At 46.5% G+C, this 21,087-nt stretch overlaps 1 protein-coding gene across 4 annotated transcripts in view; it reads left to right on the top strand.

The window, feature by feature from the left end:
• OTUD7A (OTU deubiquitinase 7A) overlaps positions 1-18,655 on the top strand; it is a 346,216-nt gene extending 327,561 nt beyond the window's left edge. For all 4 annotated transcript variants that reach the window (XM_079121947.1, XM_079121946.1, XM_079121949.1 and 1 more), the window contains 3 exons: positions 13,217-13,331; positions 13,502-13,586; positions 15,926-18,655. In XM_079121947.1, the coding sequence (XP_078978073.1) occupies positions 13,217-13,331; positions 13,502-13,586; positions 15,926-17,371 (1,646 nt within the window). In that variant the 3' untranslated portion in view covers positions 17,372-18,655. The remainder of the gene's footprint in view (positions 1-13,216; positions 13,332-13,501; positions 13,587-15,925) is intronic.
• Positions 18,656-21,087: the final 2,432 nt, after the last annotated feature.

Below are 21,087 nucleotides of genomic sequence, written 5' to 3' on the forward strand. Positions count from 1 at the left end.
ATGTGCCTAAGACTGTCAGTACTTTCTTTGGATGCAGAGAGATAAGCAGACTTGTCTCCCACTATACTCAATGCTCTTTGCATCTCAAGTGTCAAGAGTGGCGTGCACACTTGTGGCCCTAGCAGTGGCTCCAGACATGGCACCAGATAGCTGACTCAGTGTTATATTCCTGTGCCTCCCACATCAAATGCCACCTCGTAGTTTCATATTCAGGCATCCTCTCTCTCCTTGAGCCCTGAGCCCCTGCCAGGAGCCTTCCAGGCAGCAGCAGAGCTCTTTACCATGACTTCTGAACTGAGAATCTAGCTGGCACAGGGCATTATGCTCCCTCCATGCCTCTGTGCCATGTTCAGCTCTGCCCCAAACAGCCACCCCAGTCTTTGTTGAAACATGAGGCTTCCGGCAGACACTTGCTACCCCTGAAAGATGAGGTCCCCTGAAGTCACCATCCCCGCTGGCACTCTCATCCCAGAGGGTGGGCAACTGTGGAAGAAGACAGTGGGAAAACAGTCTTCACTCATTCCTGGTCAGTCTTCTGGGTGCCAGTTAGACACCTTCAGCTGCCAGAAGTGGAAACTCAAATCCAAGTGGCCTTCATAGAAGGTGTGAGGGGAAACACCTATTTCCTGGTACAGATGGAAGTGTTCTTCTGGCAACCCTAGTGGTTCTCAGTTCCCAGAAGGCCTAGAAGAAAGTTATGGCCTGGGCCCCCTGACACTCCCGTCTCGCACTACCCGCCTTCCCCATCATCATCATCCACCAGACAAGACTCGGTGCTCAGGAGTAAGGAGGTTCCTGCTCACCTCACATGTGGCTGCCCATCAAGTGCCAGCCTGAGCCAGAGGCATTGAGCAAGGAGTGTGTGTAGTCACTGGAGATGATCCTCCCAACTAAGGTGATGCTAGCAATTAGGAAATAGAGCTGATAATGCTGCCCAGTAGAGGTGGCATTTCACAGCCCAGATCCATGTAGGGAGCCCAACACAGCCTCACAGGCAGGGATATGTACCTACTAGCCTGGGCTGTGGGGAGAGTCCTGGGGGTTCAGAGCCAAGGAGGAACTGGCATGGTTCTGGGAGCTTAAGGATGAATGAGAAAGCATTGCTCAGTGGAGAAGAAAGGGATGGGCATCTCAAACACATGGAACCCAAGGGTCCTTTCAAAAGGCAGAACTTCAAATCTAATTATCCAGATATCTGTGAATCAATTTGTCATCTTAACTTTCTTGACCAATAGATGTGCATGCAGATCCCTTCACAACTTCCTCAGTGGGTATGCTCTCTGACCCCTCAGCTGCCAAATCTGATCCTGGGACCCATTATGCTTGATGGCAAATTACTTATTGAAGTCATATTCTGCAGGTCCTAGTAGATCCAAGCCCCTACCAGATATTTGGAATGTGGCTAATCTCCATACCTACTCTCTAGGGAAAATGGGGGTGTCCCACTGGTGGCACAGCAGAGCAAAAGGAGGACCCCCAGTCACATGAACGAGGGCTACAAAAGCCTATTCTAGTGCCAGGTGCTCCAAGAGCAGGGTCTGGGTCTGAGGGATAACCAGCTGGTCCATGCTCAGCAGGACAGGTCATGAATGGACTGTAATACTCTAGGAATACCTTGCAGGGACCTGGGAAGCACCTACCACCCCTGTGAAGTCAGTACCAAGGATATTCCTTCAAAACAAATTCACTGAAATGTGTTGTATGACAAGCACAATTCCAGGTTCTTGTGACTGCAACAGTTAAATGAGGTGAGAGGTGTGACAACTGACATGGTGAATGCCTGGGACTAGGTTCCTCCACTCCTGGGGGAAGGCCTCCTAGGATATCCTGGCCTCATGCCTGGGCCCAGCAAAGCCTCGCCAGCTGACCTAGACTCTAGCAGAGACAGCTCAGATGTGGCTGTTGTGAATTCCAGTGCCAGGTACCCCAAATTCAGGGAAGGTGACTTGGAGGCCTCTGGAAGGAGAGCCTGAGGGGACAGTGATGGGGCTCTTTGTCCCCTATTAGACCTTCACACCTGCAGCCCTCCCTCTGTGCCTTGAAGAACACTGAAGCCACAGTTATGCTGCAGTCCCCAGGATGGAGGAGGCATCTTTCAAAACGTGAGACCTCAGACCACAGTGGGGCTCAGGATCAAGCCTGTGGGAGTGAGCTGCAACGTCACTCAGCTTCTGAACCAAGTGGGAGGTAGGGAATGTGACACTCAGGAATATGGAGCCCCAGGACACTCACTGGTCACTACTGGAACTTGCACTGCTGTCCTGTAGCCCCAGTGGTGTCCTGCCCCCATACAAAGGGCACCTGTAGGAGGCATCCTCTGATTGAAACAAATAAGCACAGTAATCACAGGACCCAGAAAGAGCAAGCAGCTTGTCCTTGTTTCTGAGGAATGACATTCTGGGAGCCTCAAAATGAGATAAAAAATGTAATCCAGGCTATAAGATGAGACCCCCCCCCCATCCTCCTTTCACTTGGTCCATCATCATGTCTCATCTGCATGTGCCTGAGATCCTGAAGGCTTAAAAACACATACAACTTTCTCTGAACTTCTCACCCAACTGCTCTCCCTGAGTTGAAACAACTTCTGAAAGAACCCACCACCCTCTTAAATGACTCCTATTGCCACAGCCAGCTATTGTTGATACCAGCACTGGCTATCTTCAAGTCCAAGAATCCTCTGTGTCCTGGGGCCAGGTGTGCATGTAGGGAGAAGGAAGGATTGGGGTAATAAGTTTGGGAGCTGGTGGGATAGGTGAGCTGCTGGCAAGATGAAAGGCAAAGCTTTGCCAATTCATTTTTTTGATATGTTAAATGAAATTTAGGCATATTTTCCTTGTAGCTTCCACAAATCATGGCCAACTGATTTCTCCAGGGAAGGATGTTAGTCCCTTGCCCTCCATGACACTATGCGTCCTGGTTCTTCAGCCTGTTGCAGGTAGCAGTGTCCAGAGGCAAAGCCCCAGGGGGCCTCCCTGTAGCCAAGTCCTCAAATGGCCCAGGAGCACTCTGAAAGCTCAAATCCAGGCACTGTCTCAGAACTTTGCTCAGGGAAGTTCATTCCGGTCACTGAGAAAATGTGTGAGTTATGAAAATACAAAGTCAGCTTTCTGTCACTATGATAAAATCCCTGAGATAATTAGCTTTTAAAGAGAAAAGGTTTACTTGACTCACATTTTGTAGGTTCTAGTCCAAAACCAATTGGACCCATTTTAGGGGGCCTGTGATGTGAAGCTGCCATCATAGTGGGAGTGTGTGGCAGAGCAAAATCACTCACATCATAAGCCAAAGAGCATAAAAAGAGAAAGGCCAGGGTCCCACAATCTTCTAAAGACCTAAGACCCCCAAAGACTTAAGACCTCCAACCAGGCCTTACCCTCACCTGTTTCACCACTTCTCAATAGCATCACCCTAAGACCAAATTTCTAACACATGGACCTTTGGAGGACACCTATCCAAACCATAGCACTAACATATAATAAAATAATCTGCACTTCAGTCTGTATGTGCTCCAGCACAACCATACCAAAGACTCAATGAAGAAGTCAGATCCCGTTATCTAAATGTGGTGTCTCCATGCACGGTAATGCCACAGTTACACAACAAAGGAATACAGGTGTGCTGAGCTGTGGCCTCAGATACCCAGGAGGCTCTGCCATTGGTGGGAAGATTTTCCAAAATTACAACTAACTCTTGATAAAGTTCTAAACAAGACAAGCACAGCCTTGCTCTGTCAACCTTTGACCTTCTGTGGATATAGAGTGTGCAGGTGTCCTTGATGTACCTGTGCTGACTCTAAGCTGGATACATAGGGGCTCTGGCTGGGTCTGTACCCCATGTTCACAGGAATATATTTTTTGGTGTTTCTGTTGCACAGGTGTGGTTCTAGATCCTTTGCAGGGGTAACTATTTAATCCTTTCTGTTTATAATCCCCACTTTACAGAGGAAGAAAGTGAGGAATGAGGAAGCATCCCCAGGGAATAATCACAGTCATGAAGTGTTGTTAAGACAAGTTGGTAGGGTGGATGGTGAAGCTTTCAAAAGGAACACTTGGCCAAAGAGGGTGGTGATGTGGGAGCATGCAAGAGGAGGTTCAGGAAATAGGATCACAAGTTGAAGCTTGCTTTAATAAAATAGCCCCCCCCCCCCCCCCAGTAAAATGCAGAAATCGTCATGGTTGGAGAAGGTAGGGGCAGAGCAGGTTTTGCTCCATGGCAGGCATTAATGCCATCTGTTTCTATAATTTTTTTTAAAAAAAAGACAAGATATTAGGTAACTGTTGAAATAGTGGTTCCTCCTAAGTGCAAACAGCCTGTCAGCCACTGGGGCCTATTCAGGAACCTGGATCATTTCCAAGGTGCCTTCCCCCAGAAGTCTTGTTCAGTGAGCCCAGAGAGAGTACCCTGGAAGCTCTTAAAGAACCCACCAGTTAGAGAGGATAGGGGAGAGGCCATGATGAACAAGGAGCCATCAGACAGCTCCAGACTGCCAGGATGGAGGCTTGCAGAGGTAACACCGTGGTTTACTGTTCACTGATTGGAACAGAGACTCAACACAACCAACATGTGATATCTGGGGGGAAAAAAGTCTTTGCAAAGAGCAGCTTGCAGCCTTGTCTCCTGACACTTAGAAACAATGTACTAAAAACATTTATAAAATGAGCCAGGGAGCCAACAGAATCATTCTACATAGCAGACCATCTGTATTTGATGTGTAACTTATAGTTAAATCAAATACTAATCTGTGTTTTAGTATTCCCTAGACAAATGGATTTCATATCTTTTTTGCTGTGTTTTGTTTTTGAGGTACTGGGGCTGGAACCCCGGGCCTCAGACATGTGAGGCAAGTGCTCTACCACTGAGCTACATACCCAGTCAAGATTATAACATCTTATTTCCAATGTATTTGATAACATCCTATACTTTGTCCTATAGGACTAGTTTATAATAAATAGAACCAATCTCTTTTTAGTAGGAAGTTGTCTTTATATATTATGAATATTATTAAAACTTCCACTTAAATAATTTTTATAACATAACTTTGTTAATACAGTGCTCTAAAAACAAAGTGGCTTTTATTCTTTATCACATTCCCATCAAATTGACCCATCCGTATACTAAACTGGAAAAATAATGAAGGAAATACAATAGCACCTATGAAGGGACATTATGGTGAGAATGAGATGAGTTTGTGATGGAAAAAAAGCTTAAGAAAACAGGAAGTGCCTAAAAAATGTGAATTACCTTCATTTTCTTGGTGGTTGGCCTTCCTTCTCTTCAGCTAGCATTCAAGTTTGCCAGTTGCCAGGAAAGGTAAGGGTCAGCATAGGAGGATAAAATGCAGCTTTCCCTGCCCTTTTGAGCTGCAGCCAGACTCATTGGGCAGCTTTCCTCTGCTGCTCCTCTTAGAAGCTGCAAAGCATGAGCCCCCAAGGAGTGAACTTTGCAAAGACCCCTCGCTTTCAGGTAAGAGGAAGAAGGAGCTAGGATGGGGGCATCCAGATCTGTGCATCTCAGGGCTGTCTCCTTTGACATGATTAAATTTTTTTCTTTTTCTTTCTTTCTTTTCTCTTTTTATTGGTTGATATGACTGATTATTTACCCAAGAACATTGCAAAAGGCCAGGAAGTATCTAAGAGATATGGGCAGGACTAATGGCTATGAAGCTGCCTAGCTTTAGCTTACAGAGGGGTGCAGGTCTAAAGAGCTGAATAGTGCTGATTAAATACAAAAGACACCTTTATCCACCAGACATCTGCCCATTGCTGCATGCCCCACCCCAAGGATCATTGGCTCGGGAGCTCAAAGCACAGGTGCATGGGGATGCCAGCTACAGTCAACTTTGGAAAGAACTGGCTAAGGGTCTTTAACTGGTGCCTGAAGGCTTGAAGAGTGGTGAACACAGGGGTTTGCCCATATGCTGACCTCCTGCATGAGTCCTGTCCCTGCCCCCTCCTGAGCTACACAGCAGACACAGACACCCAGCTCCCTTCACCCAGCCTCCCAAAGTGTCCCTGCCCACAGAAGAAGTGCCATCCCAGGAACACCAGCTACCATCTCCACCACCCCCATTCCTGAATCAGCTTTCACCCTGATCTCTGAGTGATGTGCCAGTCTGTCACTGCTTCGGACTCCTAGACACCCGTATGCTACCAATGTGTAGTGCCGGAGTGAGAGCATGCTCTCCACCAAAGCCTCCTTGGGCGAAGAGAAAGGCAGTAGGGTGGGCTGCCTATCCTGCTTGCTGGACAAAGGCAGCCAGGACTCACTGCCCTGAATAGAGAATGAGTTTCTCGGTCTACTGTGTGTCACCTGGTGCTGCTTTCTGAGAATTCTTCTCATTGTCAGTGTTTCCCAGGACCACATCTGATGCGTGCACTGAGAACACCCACTGGAGGATGAGGAAATCACCACCCACATTTGGCATGCAACCAGGAGCTTAGGGATAGTCTTAGGAGCTGACTGCTCCCTGAGCTCCCTGAGCTCACCCTACCACTGAGCTAAAAATATCTTCAGCAGTACAGTTCTCCTAATTCTGTTCTGTGCATCAATTTAAGTGACTACAACAAGATGCCATAGACTGCATGGCTCACATAAACAACAGAACTAAATTTCTCACAGTTCTGAAGGCTGGAAGTACAAGATCAAGGTGCTGGTAGATTGGTGCTGATAGATCTGGTGAGGGCTCACTTCCTAATCTGTAGACAGCCACCTTCTCACTGTGTCCTTGTATGGCGGAGAGCTAGAGAGCTCTTGCGTTTCTTGTTAAAAGGCACCAATTCCATCATGCACTCAACCTGCATGACCTAATCACCTCCCAAAGGTTCCATTGCCTAATATCATCACATGGTGAACACATGGGGATTGGTCCGCAAAATGAATTTGAAGGGGCTCCAGTATTCAATCTACAGCAAGTTTATTCCATAGACTGATAAATGAGCCAAAGATCTACGTATAAACTTTAATTTGTATCTGCCATCTATGGCCTTGATCCTCTGCCCTTACTGGTTTCTTCTTCTGTCAATTGCAGAGAGAAAAGTGGTGAAGTCTCCCTCTGTGCTGCATTTGTCTATTTCTTCTCTGTTTTGCTAGCACAGTAGTACCTCCCTTACCCCTGGTTTTGTTTTCCATGGTTTTCAGTTACCAGTGCTGAGCTAAGATCTGAAATATTAAATGGGAAATTTCAGAAATGAACAGAGAGACCACATTCACATGAATTCTATTATAGTATGCTATTATTCTATTTTATTGTTATTGTTAATCTCATACTGTGCCAATTTATAAGCTAAACTTTATTGTAGGTATATTTTTATAAGGGGAAAATGTAGTGTCCATGTGATTCACTACTATCCCCAGTTTTAGGCATACACAGTGGGTCTGGAAATGTAGATAAAGGAGGACTAGGGTGTTTGCTTCATGTACTTTTTTTTTAAAGTATTTTTAGTTGTAGATGGACACAATTCCTTTATTTATTTGTTTTTATGTGGTGCTGAGGATCAAACCCAGTGCCTCGCATGTGCTAGGTAAGCACGCTACCACTGAGCTACAGCCCCAGTCCTGCTTCATGTACTTTGAAGCAATGTTCAGAGCACACATACATATAGAGTCGGTATGTCTTTTTGAGAATCGACCCCTTTATCATTATGTAGTGTTCTCCTTTTCCCTTGGTAACAGTCATAGTTCTAGAATGTATTTTGTCTGATATTAGTATGGCTCTCTCTAGTTCACTTTTCATTGGTGAATATCTTTAAGCTATCAATGCTTATATTTATAGTGGGGTTCTTATAAATAGTATATACTTGTGCTTTTGTTATCATTTTATTTTTCCATCAACTATGAACATGTGATACAGCACTACTTGTTTACTCTAGACAGTTGCTTATCTCAGAGCTATTAAATGAAAGGAAAAAAATCCACATTCATTTATTCCATTCCAATACTCTTGGGTTTTGCTTTTTTTAAATCTAATCTGACAATTTTAAAATTTTGTCTTTTTTTTATATCAAGGATTGAATTTAGGGGTGCTTAACCTCTGATGCATACCCCTAATCATTTTTTATTTATTTATTTATTTTTTTTGACAGGGTCTCACTAAATTGCTTAGGGCCTCACTAAGTTGCTGAGGTTGGCATTAAATTTGTGATCCTCCTGCCTCAGCCTCCTAAAATCCTGGGATTATAGAAGTACAGATGTATGCCTCTACACCTGGCCAAATTTATCTTTTAATTGATAGTTTTGGCAATTTGCATTTGACTGCATGAATTATATGGATGGATTAAAATTCACCATCCTGTTAACTTTTTTTTTATTTGTCCCATCTGTTCTTTGTTCTATTTCTCTTTTGCTATCTTATTTTGGATTGATTGAACTTTTTAATTCCATTTATCCCCTTCACTGACCTGTTATTATACTCTAGTTTTAATTATTGAGTTTCCCTAGATTTTACAATGAACACCTTCAATTAATGATATTATATTTGCAAGTAATATTTCTATTTCCTGTGTTGTGTAAAACTGTTACAACAGCATATTCTCAATCCCTCATCCCCAAACCTTTGTGCTTTTGTTATCATTTTATTTTTCCATCAACTATGAATATGTGATACAGCACTACTTGTTTACTTTAGACAGTTGCTTATCTCAGAGCTATTAAATGAAAGGAAAAAAATCCACATTCATTTATTCCATTCCAATACTCTTAATTATGTAAATCCAAGTTTGCACCAGTACCATATTGCTTCTGCATGAAATTTTTTTAATATTTCCTCTAGTGCAGGTCTATAGGCAATGGATTAGCTCATTTTTGTTTGAGAAAGCTTTTATGTATCCTTTGTTTCAGAGATATTTTTGCTGAGTATAAAAATCCTAGATTAACAGTGTTTTTTCTTTCAGGCCTTTAAGATGCCACTCTATTATCTTCTGCTTTCCCTGTTTTATTGCAAAGAATCTGTTGTAATTATTCTCTTTGTTTATCTGCATTTAGTGTATCTTTTTCTTTGCCAGTCTTAAACATTTTCTATTTTGGTTTCCAAAAGTTTTATACATAGGAATGTTTTTATTATTGTTGTTATTTTTCTTGCTTGGTGTTCCCCTAGCTTCTTAGATCTAAGGTGGGTTTACTTGTTAGTTTTGGAAAAATCTCAGCCATTTTTTCTTTAAATATTTCCACTGTCTTGTTCTCTCTGGCTTTTTCTGGGAATACATTTTAAACAGATCTTGTGCAGTTTGTTATTGTCTCACAGTTCTTGGATGTTCTGTCCTGTTAACCAGTCCCCTGTTTTCTCTTGGTATTCCAGTTTGGGTAATGTCAGCTGACCTATCCTGAGGTTCAGATTCTTTCTTACTTCTGTAAAGTCAACCAATCAGCTCCTTAAAGCCATTCTTAATCTGTGTCATTGTGTGTGTGTTTTCATTTCTAACAATTCCCTTTATTCTTTCTTAGAGATTCCATCTCTTTGCTAAAATTAACCATCAAATACTCAGTATCCACACTATGTCTCTAACTTACCAGTTATTTAAAATTCCAACCCGATAGTTTCAACATATGTCTCCTTTGAGTCTTATACTGTCAACTGCTTTTATTTCTTGCTAATGTGGATATTTATTCTTATTCCTCATAGTTTTATTGTTGAAAGAGTCATCTTAATAGGACAGTAAAGACTAAGATAAATCACTTTTATTCCTGAAAATAGGCATGCCTTTGCTTTTGTTTGGTCTTTAGTGTTCAGGTTTGGATCAGTTCAGTCAGAAGAGCTAGGGGAGTTCACCCCCTACTGGGGACAGGGACAGTATCTAAGAGAGATACGCTTGATCAGAACAGAACATTATTCTCAGTGCACCTGGATTTTGTGACCCTACCCTCTGTAATTTAAGTTTTCACTCCTTAGTAGAGATAGGAGCCAAAGTTCTGTAAAGGTCACTTTCATAGAATTCACACCAGTCTTTTTTGTGAGCACCAGGTTAAGTCCTGTGGAGAGGAGCGTATAAGTACATGTATATTTCCTTCATACCTTCACCCTCCCAGGGTCTGTATGACTTCAGTGGACTGTACTCTTCTTTTATCATTTTAGCCATTTTCACTGAATTCTTCTTATTGGGGTCTAGCTGAGTCAGCCTGTCTTAAGCTCACATTCATCTCTCCTTGAAGGCTGTCTTTTCCTTAGATTTTTGGTTCGTTGGATCTCCTATGACTTCAGCTCTCCAGTGTTTTAAAGACAAGCTGTGCATCTTTAGTTTGTCTGACTTAGCACTGTAACGGTGGGACAGTTTTTCATGCCTCAAACAGAATTATCCATTCTTTTCTGGAAAATAAGTACTCCAAATATGTCCATGCTAATTTGAGATGGTGCCTATGTGTCTCCAGGCTAAAAGACAGGACAGAACTCTTTCCCAAAAATTGGGCTGGGGTTGTAGCTCAGTTGTAGGACATTTGGTTAGTGTGTGTGAAGCCCTGGGTTCTACCCCCAGCACTGGGGGAAAAAAAATTAAAATGTCCAGGTTTATTTGGAAAGCATTTGCTATTCTTAACATTTGCCACTAGGGGGCAACTGGCCACATGACAACACCTCTCATTAGGTAAGGCCAGGTTTCCAAAAGGGAAATTTCAGTGTGCACACTGAAAGGCAGAGGCATGCAAAAACGATTGGAGGGCGTGTTTTCTGAGGCCTCCCTGAGTTCTGAGGACCCTGCAGCCCCAACCCATTCCTCGGACCACAGCTTACCTCCTGCAAAGATCAGATAACTTCTCTTTATCCCCTGGTTGTCTTCAATTGTGAGCAGGCATATCCCCAGCACCTCACTTAGGACCTAACCTTTGCCCCACCAAGATCTGAGAAGCTGCCTGGATCCTTCTATGTGGGCAGGAAGTAACACCTTTGGGTATATTCCAACTGTCTCCTCAGTAGTGGGTAGGCCAGGGAATTGGTTCCAGTCCAGCTCTGAGTACAGAAATTCCCTATAATAGAGAGGTAAGGGCCACAGGTATATAGAGCTGTCCTGGATTAGATGGTTTATCTGAAAAAAAAAAAAAAATCATAGTGCATGACACAATGGAAGTTGGGTTCTTGTGCAAAGAAACTAAATGTGTTCTGATTGGCAGGCTGTTCTTTAAGTAAGGAGTTAGGAGTCCACTGCTGCCATCATGTAGTGCTGCCATCTTCCACAGGGAGCATGGATGAAGACGTGGAGAGGAGGGGAGCCACACACACACGCCTAGCCATGTTCCCCAGCACTTCCCATGCTGTTTTACTCTCAGCCCATGGGTACAGCTAGGCACCTGTTCCCCCACCAAATGCTGGGGAACTGGGAACTGAAGAATGTAGTCATGACTGGATGGGTATTTCCAATGGCCACTCTACCCTCAGGAAAGGAGAGGACAGCCAGACCTGAAATGCCCAAGTTGTACCCACAGGAACTGCTTCTAACACATTATTGTCTGGAACAATATTTCCCCAAATTGCCTGATTTCAAGAACCACAGGGGGTGTTTATTTAAAATGTAGTTCTTGAATTCTCTTCCCAAACAGGCCATCTGTGCCTGAGGACCTGGAACTCCAGGAAGCCATGCTGCTCTAGTCAGTCTGGAAAACAGTATTGATAGGGGCTCTGTCACCCCCAGCCCCATGGGTGGGAAGACCAGGCCAAGCCCTCTCTGTTTGTGTGGTGACTCATGGGACCATGGGACCGGCTTCTGGGCATCGCCCAAAGGAGGCCTATTTCTGAGCCAGCCCTTCAGTCCTCTCTGGGTGTGTCCACCCAGCTCAGTCCTGGGAAGGGCAACCACATCAAGATAGAATACAGCAGACTGCAGGAGAGGCAGGCTGAGCAGCCCTTGATCTCCCAAACCAGACATTGCACTGCCCAATCCCCAGCCAAATTAAATGAAAACCCCTGAGCTGGTTCTTGGTCAGCAAACCTGCATTTCCCTTATTTGGGGTGGGGATGAGGGAAGGAGGGAGAGAATATCTGTGCTTATTTTCCCTTCAGCAGCACTAGTGGGCAGCATTGAGTCACATGTTCCAATTTTGTAACAGAAAAGCTACTATTCACAGTGCTCCGTCTTAGATTTTATGCATTTATTTGCCTTTTTGCTCTTGCCATGGCACCCTTAGCATGAATCATGGGCTCTGGCAAAAGAACAAAGCAGATGGCCAGAGGCCCTGGGCTGGATTTCTCTGCTATGACTCCCAGGAGTAGGGCTTGCAGGAGAGCTAAGTGGAGCCTCCACAAGAGGCAGCTGCCACTCGCTTAGAATACAGAATTGGGAAAGTTGTCTCCCCACTCCTTCCTGCTTCTCATCCATGAAAATACCCTTAGGTCACTGCCTGTATCATTAGGGTTCCACTGGATCTGGATCACACAGCAGCTCAGGATCTCCTAGCAGATCCCAAATATACCTATAAACATCACCCCTTCACCTAGCCCTCCTGGTTTTCCATGTCTGGAGCTCTTTAGTAGAGATGGTTTATGATGAATCAACTCCTCTGAAAAATGACAAACCAATTGGTCTTTACTGCAGTCCCCCTGTGTAAGTGACTTCCTCAAAAGGCTCCCCCGTCTACACCCACCCCCAAAGGCTTCACCATCACTGCCTTCTGTTGGTTAACCTTCCTTCTCAGATTCATTATCACCTGACATTTTGAGGTTGTTAACCTGCTTACCTGTGTCCCACATGGGTGAGTTCTCTATAAGCAGGGCCCAGTGAATCCATGAGACTCGGGTACTGATACAGACCTGCTGCATAATATCACAAATGAGCAGAGGTCAGCATATGTTTGCTCTCTCCTAATTTGCATGCTCTGCTCATCTGTAGTGTGAGATAAAGGTGGGGAGCGGACTACCTGCAAAGTGTCCTTACACAGAATACCTCACCTGCCTGGTCCTTCCTCAGAAATAACAAGCAGAAATCTGATTTTTCCCACCCTGATGCTTAATGGTATATCTGCCATTTGACAAACCCAAGGAGATCCAGGGTCCAGAAGATACCTCCAATTGTTCTTCCGTGCACATAATATAAAAGTTTTAACACTATCAGTTTTGAAACCTGTGGTCTTAACGATCCTGCTGGCATGATGTTCTGTGTGTACCTCCATTGGGTTCACTTACAACAAGGACACCTGGCCCTGGAATTCCCTTTTGCCCTCCCTGGGTATTGCTGGGGGCTTCCAGCCTCCTGGCCCACCAGTGGACTGCCTGGCACCCAATCTCTCTCTTCTGTTCCAGCTGTGATCCCCCTGACAGATTCTGAGCACAAGCTCCTGCCCCTGCACTTCGCAGTGGACCCAGGAAAGGACTGGGAATGGGGGAAAGACGACAATGATAACGCTCGGCTAGCCCAGTAAGACCCTCCCCTGTCCCTAACCTCCCTGGCACCCCACATGGAGGGCTGTCACCCTGGGGGGTTACCTAGCATGGGGCTGAACTGCCCCTGTACCTCTTAGCTTGGGGATGGGAGGGTGGGTGCATGGTTGAGCCAGCTGTGTTCACTCAGTGTTCTTGTCTTGTCAGCCTCATCCTGTCGCTAGAAGCCAAGCTGAACCTTCTGCACAGCTACATGAATGTGACATGGATCCGGATCCCCTCAGAGACCCGGGTGAGCCTCGTGTACTCCAGGACTCAAACTGGTGAAGAGACCTTGGCTGCTCTGCACTGGCCTGACCAGGAGGCATTCTTCCAAAAGCTCCCAAAAGCTCACCCCCACCCTGCCCAGCTACCCACATCCAGCCTCATTGGCCCTGCCCCCAGCTCCCTCTGTCCCAGCTGTGCTTGGCCAAAGCTGCCCTGGTTCTGTCTCCATGCAGCTCCTATTGGACCTGGAGTATATGTATATATGTGTAGGTGGATGTAAGTGTGCAGGCAAACGTGTGCTCTGATTAGGGGATTTTTGTCCCCTTATTTTCTACTGGAGAGGTATAAACACGCCCACTCAGAAAACAAACTGTAGGCAAGTCACAACACAAAACTATCTCTGTTGAGATCAGAACATGATGTGCTGCAGGGGAGTGGAATTAATTATAAACTCTGTGTGGGTCCTTGGAAAAGCCAGGGAACCGAGAGTGCGAGTCCTCAACACACCCTCTTCCCCCTCCTCTTCTCTGGAGGCAGCACATCAAACTGGCAGTGGTGAGAGGGACCCACCCTCAAAGCTGCCAGCAGGAGGGTTTGCCACCCCTGCTTGCGGATACTGAGATTCATGTTAAGTATCTGACTGAATTTTTTTTTTTTTTATCTCAGTAGGGAACTCCCAGGGAAAGGGATTTAAAAAAAAAAAAAAATATCTTGCAAATAACCGGTCTTCCCTAGACATCAGTTTACTTAGGCATCAGTTGGGGCTCTTAGGTAATGCAAAAGGAGTGGGATGAGGAATGTAGACTGGCAGAGTCAGCGCAGTGCTCTCACAATTCCTTACTTCATAGGGCTCCCCCAGGCAGCTATTGATATGCCATTCTACTAATGGCACAAGTGACAACCAGTTGGTGGCAGTCTGAGTCCTGCCTCTGAAATGCCTGGAGGATGCCAGTGTTGCTGCAGATGTTCTTCAGCACCCATGTTCTGGGGTGATGGCAGCAGGATCCAGAATCTAGATCCAGAATCAGGACACACTCCAGTTGGACACAGCTCTGCCCTGCAATGAGCAGGACCCTTGGATAGGCTTTGGTGACTCTACTCTTTGGTAGAGTTCTCAGCAGAAAACTTGTGATGGCCCTTCCAGCCCCAGGGCATGACAGCCTACATTCCTCCTTGTACCCCCCACAGGCTGTCCTGGTTCCAAGCACATCTCCCTTTCCTGGTTCTAGCCCCTGAGCTTCCACACTTTAGTATCTCTGGAAAACTGGCTTGAGACCTGGGAAGTTGTAAGGCCAGTTCTTCCAGTCCTTGCTTCTAAGAGACCTGACCACAGGACAGTGACCCCTCTCTTGAACCTACTTAGGAGGATGGGACAAAACCTAAGTGGGGAGCAATGAGCCTTTTCTCAGGCTCCTCCCCTGGATGCCAGGAAGCCTGTTGAGGCATGTGCCAGTTCTTGCCACACCCAGCTGTTGGCATGAGGGATCTTGCCCTTCCATTGACACTGGGTCAGAATTCTCCTCACCTAGGGAGGTCCTACTGCAAAGTAGCAGTAAGAGCTCCATGTCCTCCACCCTCCTCCAAGCTCTTTCCCAGGCTTCCCAGCTGCCCCAAAGATTGGTCTTAACCGTGTTCCCACAGTGAGTGTCATCCAAGGTGTTCACAGAGATGTTCCTTCCCTAGCGTTCCCCCACCCAACTCTACACCCCCATAGAAGGCCTTTTCTGGGAACTGGGAACATCTTCTCTGCTAAGCCCAGACCTATTTCAGAATCCTTCTCAAATTAGTATACCACATTTCCAAACTGGGAAAGGAACCCCTAAAGTGATTTGTCATCACTGAATCAAGGGAGTGTTTTTCCAAGATGCAAAGACAGGTTCTTAGAGCAAGACAGTCTGGCTAAGGATAGAAAGCCAGAGTCTGGGCCTGTTAACTCTAGTGTGCTGAGATTCTAGAACTCCAAGCCAGGCAAGTTATATGTACCCTGCCTGCTTTCACCCCTCCCCCCACCCAACTCATGATTCTAGACTACCAGGTCCCTGAATTCAGAATGCGGGCAGTCCAGCCTCCCTGGCCAGATGGCATCCTCAGATGAGAGGCCCCTACCATAGCCTTCTGCAAACACCTGTCTTTTCATTATTTCAGAAGGCCAAGGCCCACTCCTATGGGCTCCTTTCCCTTAAGCACACTCCATCCCACTATTATAGCACCCGAGTGGTAGTCAGGACTGGACTGAAGCGTCAGAGCCCCAGCCTCAGCAACACACGGGCAAGCAACACATGAATGGGCACGGTCTGTGAACTGTAAGTGAGGACAGCTCTTCTCCAATCACCTTCCTTCCCTGCTTTCCTTTTCTGCCCATAGGCTCCCCTGGCACAGCCAGAGTCCCCAACAGCATCAGCTGGGGAAGATGTGCAGTCCTTGGCAGATTCCCTTGACTCAGATCGCGACTCTGTGTGCAGCAATTCAAACAGCAATAATGGCAAGAACGGCAAGGACAAAGACAAGGAGAAGCAGCGCAAAGAGAAGGACAAGACCCGCGCGGACTCTGTGGCCAACAAGTTGGGCAGCTTCAGCAAGACGCTGGGCATCAAGCTGAAGAAAAACATGGGTGGCCTGGGAGGCCTGGTGCACGGCAAGATGGGCCGTGCCAACTCCGCCAATGGCAAGAATGGTGACACGGCTGAGCGCACCAAGGAAAAGAAGGCCAAATCTCGCAAGGGCAGTAAAGAGGAATCCGGTGCATCAGCGAGCACATCGCCGTCGGAGAAGACCACGCCGTCACCCACGGACAAAGCGTCCGGCTCTTCGCCCGCTGAGAAGGGAGGTGGGCCAAGGGGCGACTCCTGGAAGTATAGCACGGACGTTAAGCTGAGCCTCAACATTCTGCGCGCTGCCATGCAGGGCGAGCGCAAGTTTATCTTCGCTGGCCTGCTGCTCACCAGCCACCGGCACCAGTTCCACGAGGAGATGATTGGCTACTACCTGACCAGCGCCCAGGAGCGTTTCAGCGCCGAGCAGGAGCAGAGGCGCCGCGATGCCGCTGCCACCGCCGCCGCCGCTGCCACCTCCACAACCAAACGGCCGCCGCGCAGGCCAGAGGCCGAAGGCACTCCGGGAACTGAGCGTGCCTCTCCAGGCCCCTCGGCCGGGCAGCCCACGCAGCTGGTGCTTAAGCTCAAAGAGCGCCCAAGTCCGGGGTCCGCGGCGGGCTCGCGGGCAGCGCGGGTGGCAGCGGGAGGTGCGGCCTCTCCTAGCAGCGGCAGCGCCCGGCGTTCAGGCGCCAGCGCACAGACCCCCGGGCGCAGCCCACCGGCGCCAGCGCGCCAGAGCATCATCCACGTGCAGGCGGCGGGAGCCCGGGAAGAGGCGTGCGTGCCGACCGTAGGCGTGCTGCGACCGTGCGCCACGTACCCGCAGCAGAACCGCTCGCTGTCTTCGCAGAGCTACAGCCCTGCGAGGGCCGCTGCCCTGCGTACGGTCAATACAGTTGAATCGCTGGCGCGCGCTGTGCCAAGCACCCTCCCGGGCGTCGCGGGAGCCACGGCGGCGACCGAGCACAAGTCGCAGACCTATACTAACGGCTTTGGCGCCGCACGCGACGGCCTGGAGTTTGCCGACGCAGACGCGCCAACCACGCGCTCAAGCTCGAACGGTGAGTGCGGTCGCGGCGGCCCCGGGCCGGTGCAGCGGCGCTGCCAGCGCGAGAACTGCGCATTCTATGGGCGTGCCGAGACAGAGCACTACTGCTCATACTGCTACCGCGAGGAGCTGCGGCGGCGGCGCGAAGCGCGCGGGGCACGGCCCTGAGCGTGTGGCGCACGGGCGGCGAGGTTTCCCCCGAAAGGATTTCTTTTCCATTCTGTCGGTGTCTTTTTTACATGCTCTGGTCAACCGAAAGGCCGGCGCCTCCTCTGTCAGTGCCGTGTACGTGTTTGGTCAAACGTTCCTAATGGTGCCTGAACCTACACTGACGCCACTCAGGTAGTAGACGGATAGGAAACAAGTCATACTGTTGGAAGTGGGTGTGCTAGCCTAGCATCTGCCTCGTACCTGTGGAAACTCAATAGCCATTGCAAGAGTATTTTTGTTCCTCTATAAGAGAAATAAAGAAATTCGCAGCCCTTTGTTTTTAGAAGGGAGTGTTTTACATGCTTTTTTTCCCTTTCATCTTTTTCCTAATCTAGCGACTGACCTCTTCCAGGTAGCGGTCACTTGCGTGCCGTTGGTAGCCCCCAGAGTTTAGAAGCAAATGCGCTGTCCCGGAATGGGGTGGAGGCTCCTCTGCGGCTCCCACCTGCTTTCCATCCCACCCAGATTCTTGGAGAGAGCAGGTGCCTTTCCACCTGCTAACGCTGTAGTGGTCACTGTTGGCCCTTTAGGAATAAATGGCTCCATTTCATAAGCAAAACCCCACAACCCTCGTCTCGAGCTACATTCACACTGCCATCCAAGCCGCGGGGGACTGTAGAGTGGGCACCAGAAAACCTACCTCGCAGGGCATGGTGAGGTGTAGTTATCTATCCTGGTGCCGGGGAGCTCAGGTGACGGGAGCTTTCCAAAGACACCTTGGGTTCAAACAACAAAGTTCTGAACTCCCAAGTTGCTACATGAGAGCAAACATGGCAGCCTGCTCACATTTCTCCTTGGAAGACACTTCCACAGTGGACTGTCACTGGAGGGCCCCATATAGGGTGATAGCACTTCTGTGCCCCAGAAGAGAGACAAATAATTGACCCCTTTGGTTACTGTGTAAGCCCTCACTAGGCTGCTTTGAAACCCGGCCTGGCCCTCTTTCCAAAGAGAATGGGGCTGAAGGATGCCGGAAAGGAAGGAAACCCACCCCGCACCTCACTCGCATCTGTCTGGTTCATCCAGGTATTTGGGGCTCACTGTGACTGGGGCCCATCCACAGGGCAGGAATGGCCCTGCCTCTGGCTTCCTAACACATTGAGGGAAGAGCCCGATATCCGAGCCGTCTTTTTTGGTGCCTCCTACATTTCTTGAGGAAATAAAAAAAAAAAAAAAAAAAAAAAAAAATGTGTCCTTAGCTACCCTGTTCTGAGCAGCAATATGCAGCCTCTTCCAAGATTACCTCTGGAGACCACCATTCTTGGCCAAGGACACTGAGGAGCTAAACCTGCCTCACTAAGAAATGAGCTTGTTTCCAGGAAATAAGGATAAGATGGGCAAAATCCTCACTAACAAAATAATACTTCCAAACCTGTGAGAGCTTTAGAATAGTCTCTGATAATCCTAAGAAAGGAGAAAGCGCCTGGCTTCCAGTCAGCTTATCCTCGAAAATGCAGGAACAGGGGTGGGGGTGGGGGGGTCATCTCTTCATTGGGGCCAGCTTCTCCTCCTGAAAGGATGCTTTTTCCCTGTGACATAAGGAGCAGCAAAAGCAAAAAATAAATAAATAAATAAATAAATAAATAAATAAATAAAGATTTTTTTAAAAGGTGGGGAGGGAATTTTTTTACTTGTTAAGAAATTATAATAAAATAACTGAGTATATCTCTTGTGAGTAATTCCTTTTTGTTTTTAATTATCCCACGACCTGTAGAGTTTTCAGTAATTTATTGAAGTTTTGCAGAAGTGGTTCCTTAGATCAAATTATTTATTAAATAGAATCTTTAAGACTTTTTTCAAAGTTTACTTTTCATGCTGAAGAAAATACTTTCAACATGTGACAATTACTAGCGTCCATCTCCCTAATAGTACTGGGTTTCTTTTATTACTCAGAAAAAAAGTAGTTTTTAAAAAAATCTCTCATTGAGAGGGTCTGTGGCAGCTTTTTTGGGGGGACTGATTTTTTTCATCACATCACTCTGAGCAGCGGCTTCACCCTCCAAAGCCGTGGGTCATAGAAAGTGTGGTTCCCAGTGTAGATGCCACCTGCTTATGCTCCTCATCCTTAAAAGGTTAAAATAGCCAGACTTAAAAATACTTAAATGTGCATTCAGAAACCAAACTCATGCACAAGAAGTTAAGGAGTATAAATACTCAGAATTTTTTTTTCAATTTTTTAATGTTAACACAGCCAACTAGAAATTTCCAAAACTGGCTATGCAAATCTCATCTTTTTCATGCTTTTTGCCACATTTCAAACAAAAAGGCAAACTGAAAATAAAAGCAGCTCATTGTAATAAAGGAAAGCCTTTTAAACAGGCAGAGTAGTACACATGTATTATCAAAAAATGATGTGTTCTATGTGATTGCATTGCCAAGTTACCTCCACCTCACCCGCACCTGATGACAGACGTGCCATAAATAAGAGCCTGGGATGTAACCACTGGCTGCGACTTCAGCTTCTCTGGCCACATGAAAGGCCTCCAGTCCCTCTGCTTGGTCACCAGTGAGCTAGACAAGCCTGGGCACCTATTGGTGCCTGCTCCACGCTGCCACCATACAACTCAGCCACACAATTTAAGAATAGCCATTCTCTTTTGTGAGAGATCCATGCTGTAAACAGTGTTTAAAAATACAAAAGTGGAAGAGCGGATTGTGGTGTGAAATTTACTAGTCTTGTGCACCCACAGTATGATCCAGATTGTTCACAAGAGCTCTTTAGACTTGGTCTCTGGCCAGAGACCATTTTAGTTCTGGCTTGGGGCAGGAACTGTTAGAACTGTGTTAATTATATGTGGGCCAAGGAATGCTCTACTATTCTTCTATGACTTGTGGGCCCTTGGTAGATTAGGAAAAGAGAAGAAGGCAAGTGTCACCTGTGCCATGGCAGAGTTGCATACCCCATCTGATCTGACCAAACTTCCCTTTCTGGGAAGTATGGATGGATGGATGTCTCTAAGCAACAGCATGTTTCCAGAAGGATCCCAGATACTTATAAGCTCCCGGGGAGGTTATTTCAGAAATTTACTTCACATTTCCTGCACATGCATTACCTGAGTAAACAATTTTTTAAAAAAATTCTGTTAAGGGAAGGTGATTTTCGGTATATTCTGTTTGTGGATTTCATGCAATGTTACATTGAAATTTTACAAGTCAAGTTTAAACCGTACTATAGAAATTATTTTTATATTATTTTAAGAACATGCCACAGAGCAATATTTTGCACTGTTATTGTCACAGGGTTGTCCCTTGGAAGGGTAACTTACTGTGGGAAGGGATACCACTCTGGACTCTTGGGATTTAAGTGCTTTTTGCTGTTTGTGCAAAGAACCTCTGAAAGTGGAAATGTATAAATGTCTTTTATTTTTTAATTGAGAGCTTGATTTTACTTTTCCTGTTCATGGGTTTTTGGTACTGCACCTCTCCTCTTAAATGAATATTTTATATTCACTAAGTTACTCTAGACTTTTTCTTAGCTATTACCACACAGTCTCATTTCAATCTCTTACTTTACAAATTTAATGTTCTCCAAAATAATTTATTAATTCTAGTGGTTTACTATCAGAAATTTGGTGGCATGAGATAAAAGGACTCTCCACGCCCCAGGTGCACACCTCAGGATGTGGAAATCCTACATGTGCCACCCACCCATACCTCTGGGGTGGAGACTGTGG

The sequence above is a fragment of the Sciurus vulgaris genome, assembly GCF_902686455.1.
Source record: "Sciurus vulgaris genome assembly, chromosome: 2".
In the NCBI taxonomy this organism is placed as follows: domain Eukaryota; kingdom Metazoa; phylum Chordata; class Mammalia; order Rodentia; family Sciuridae; genus Sciurus; species Sciurus vulgaris.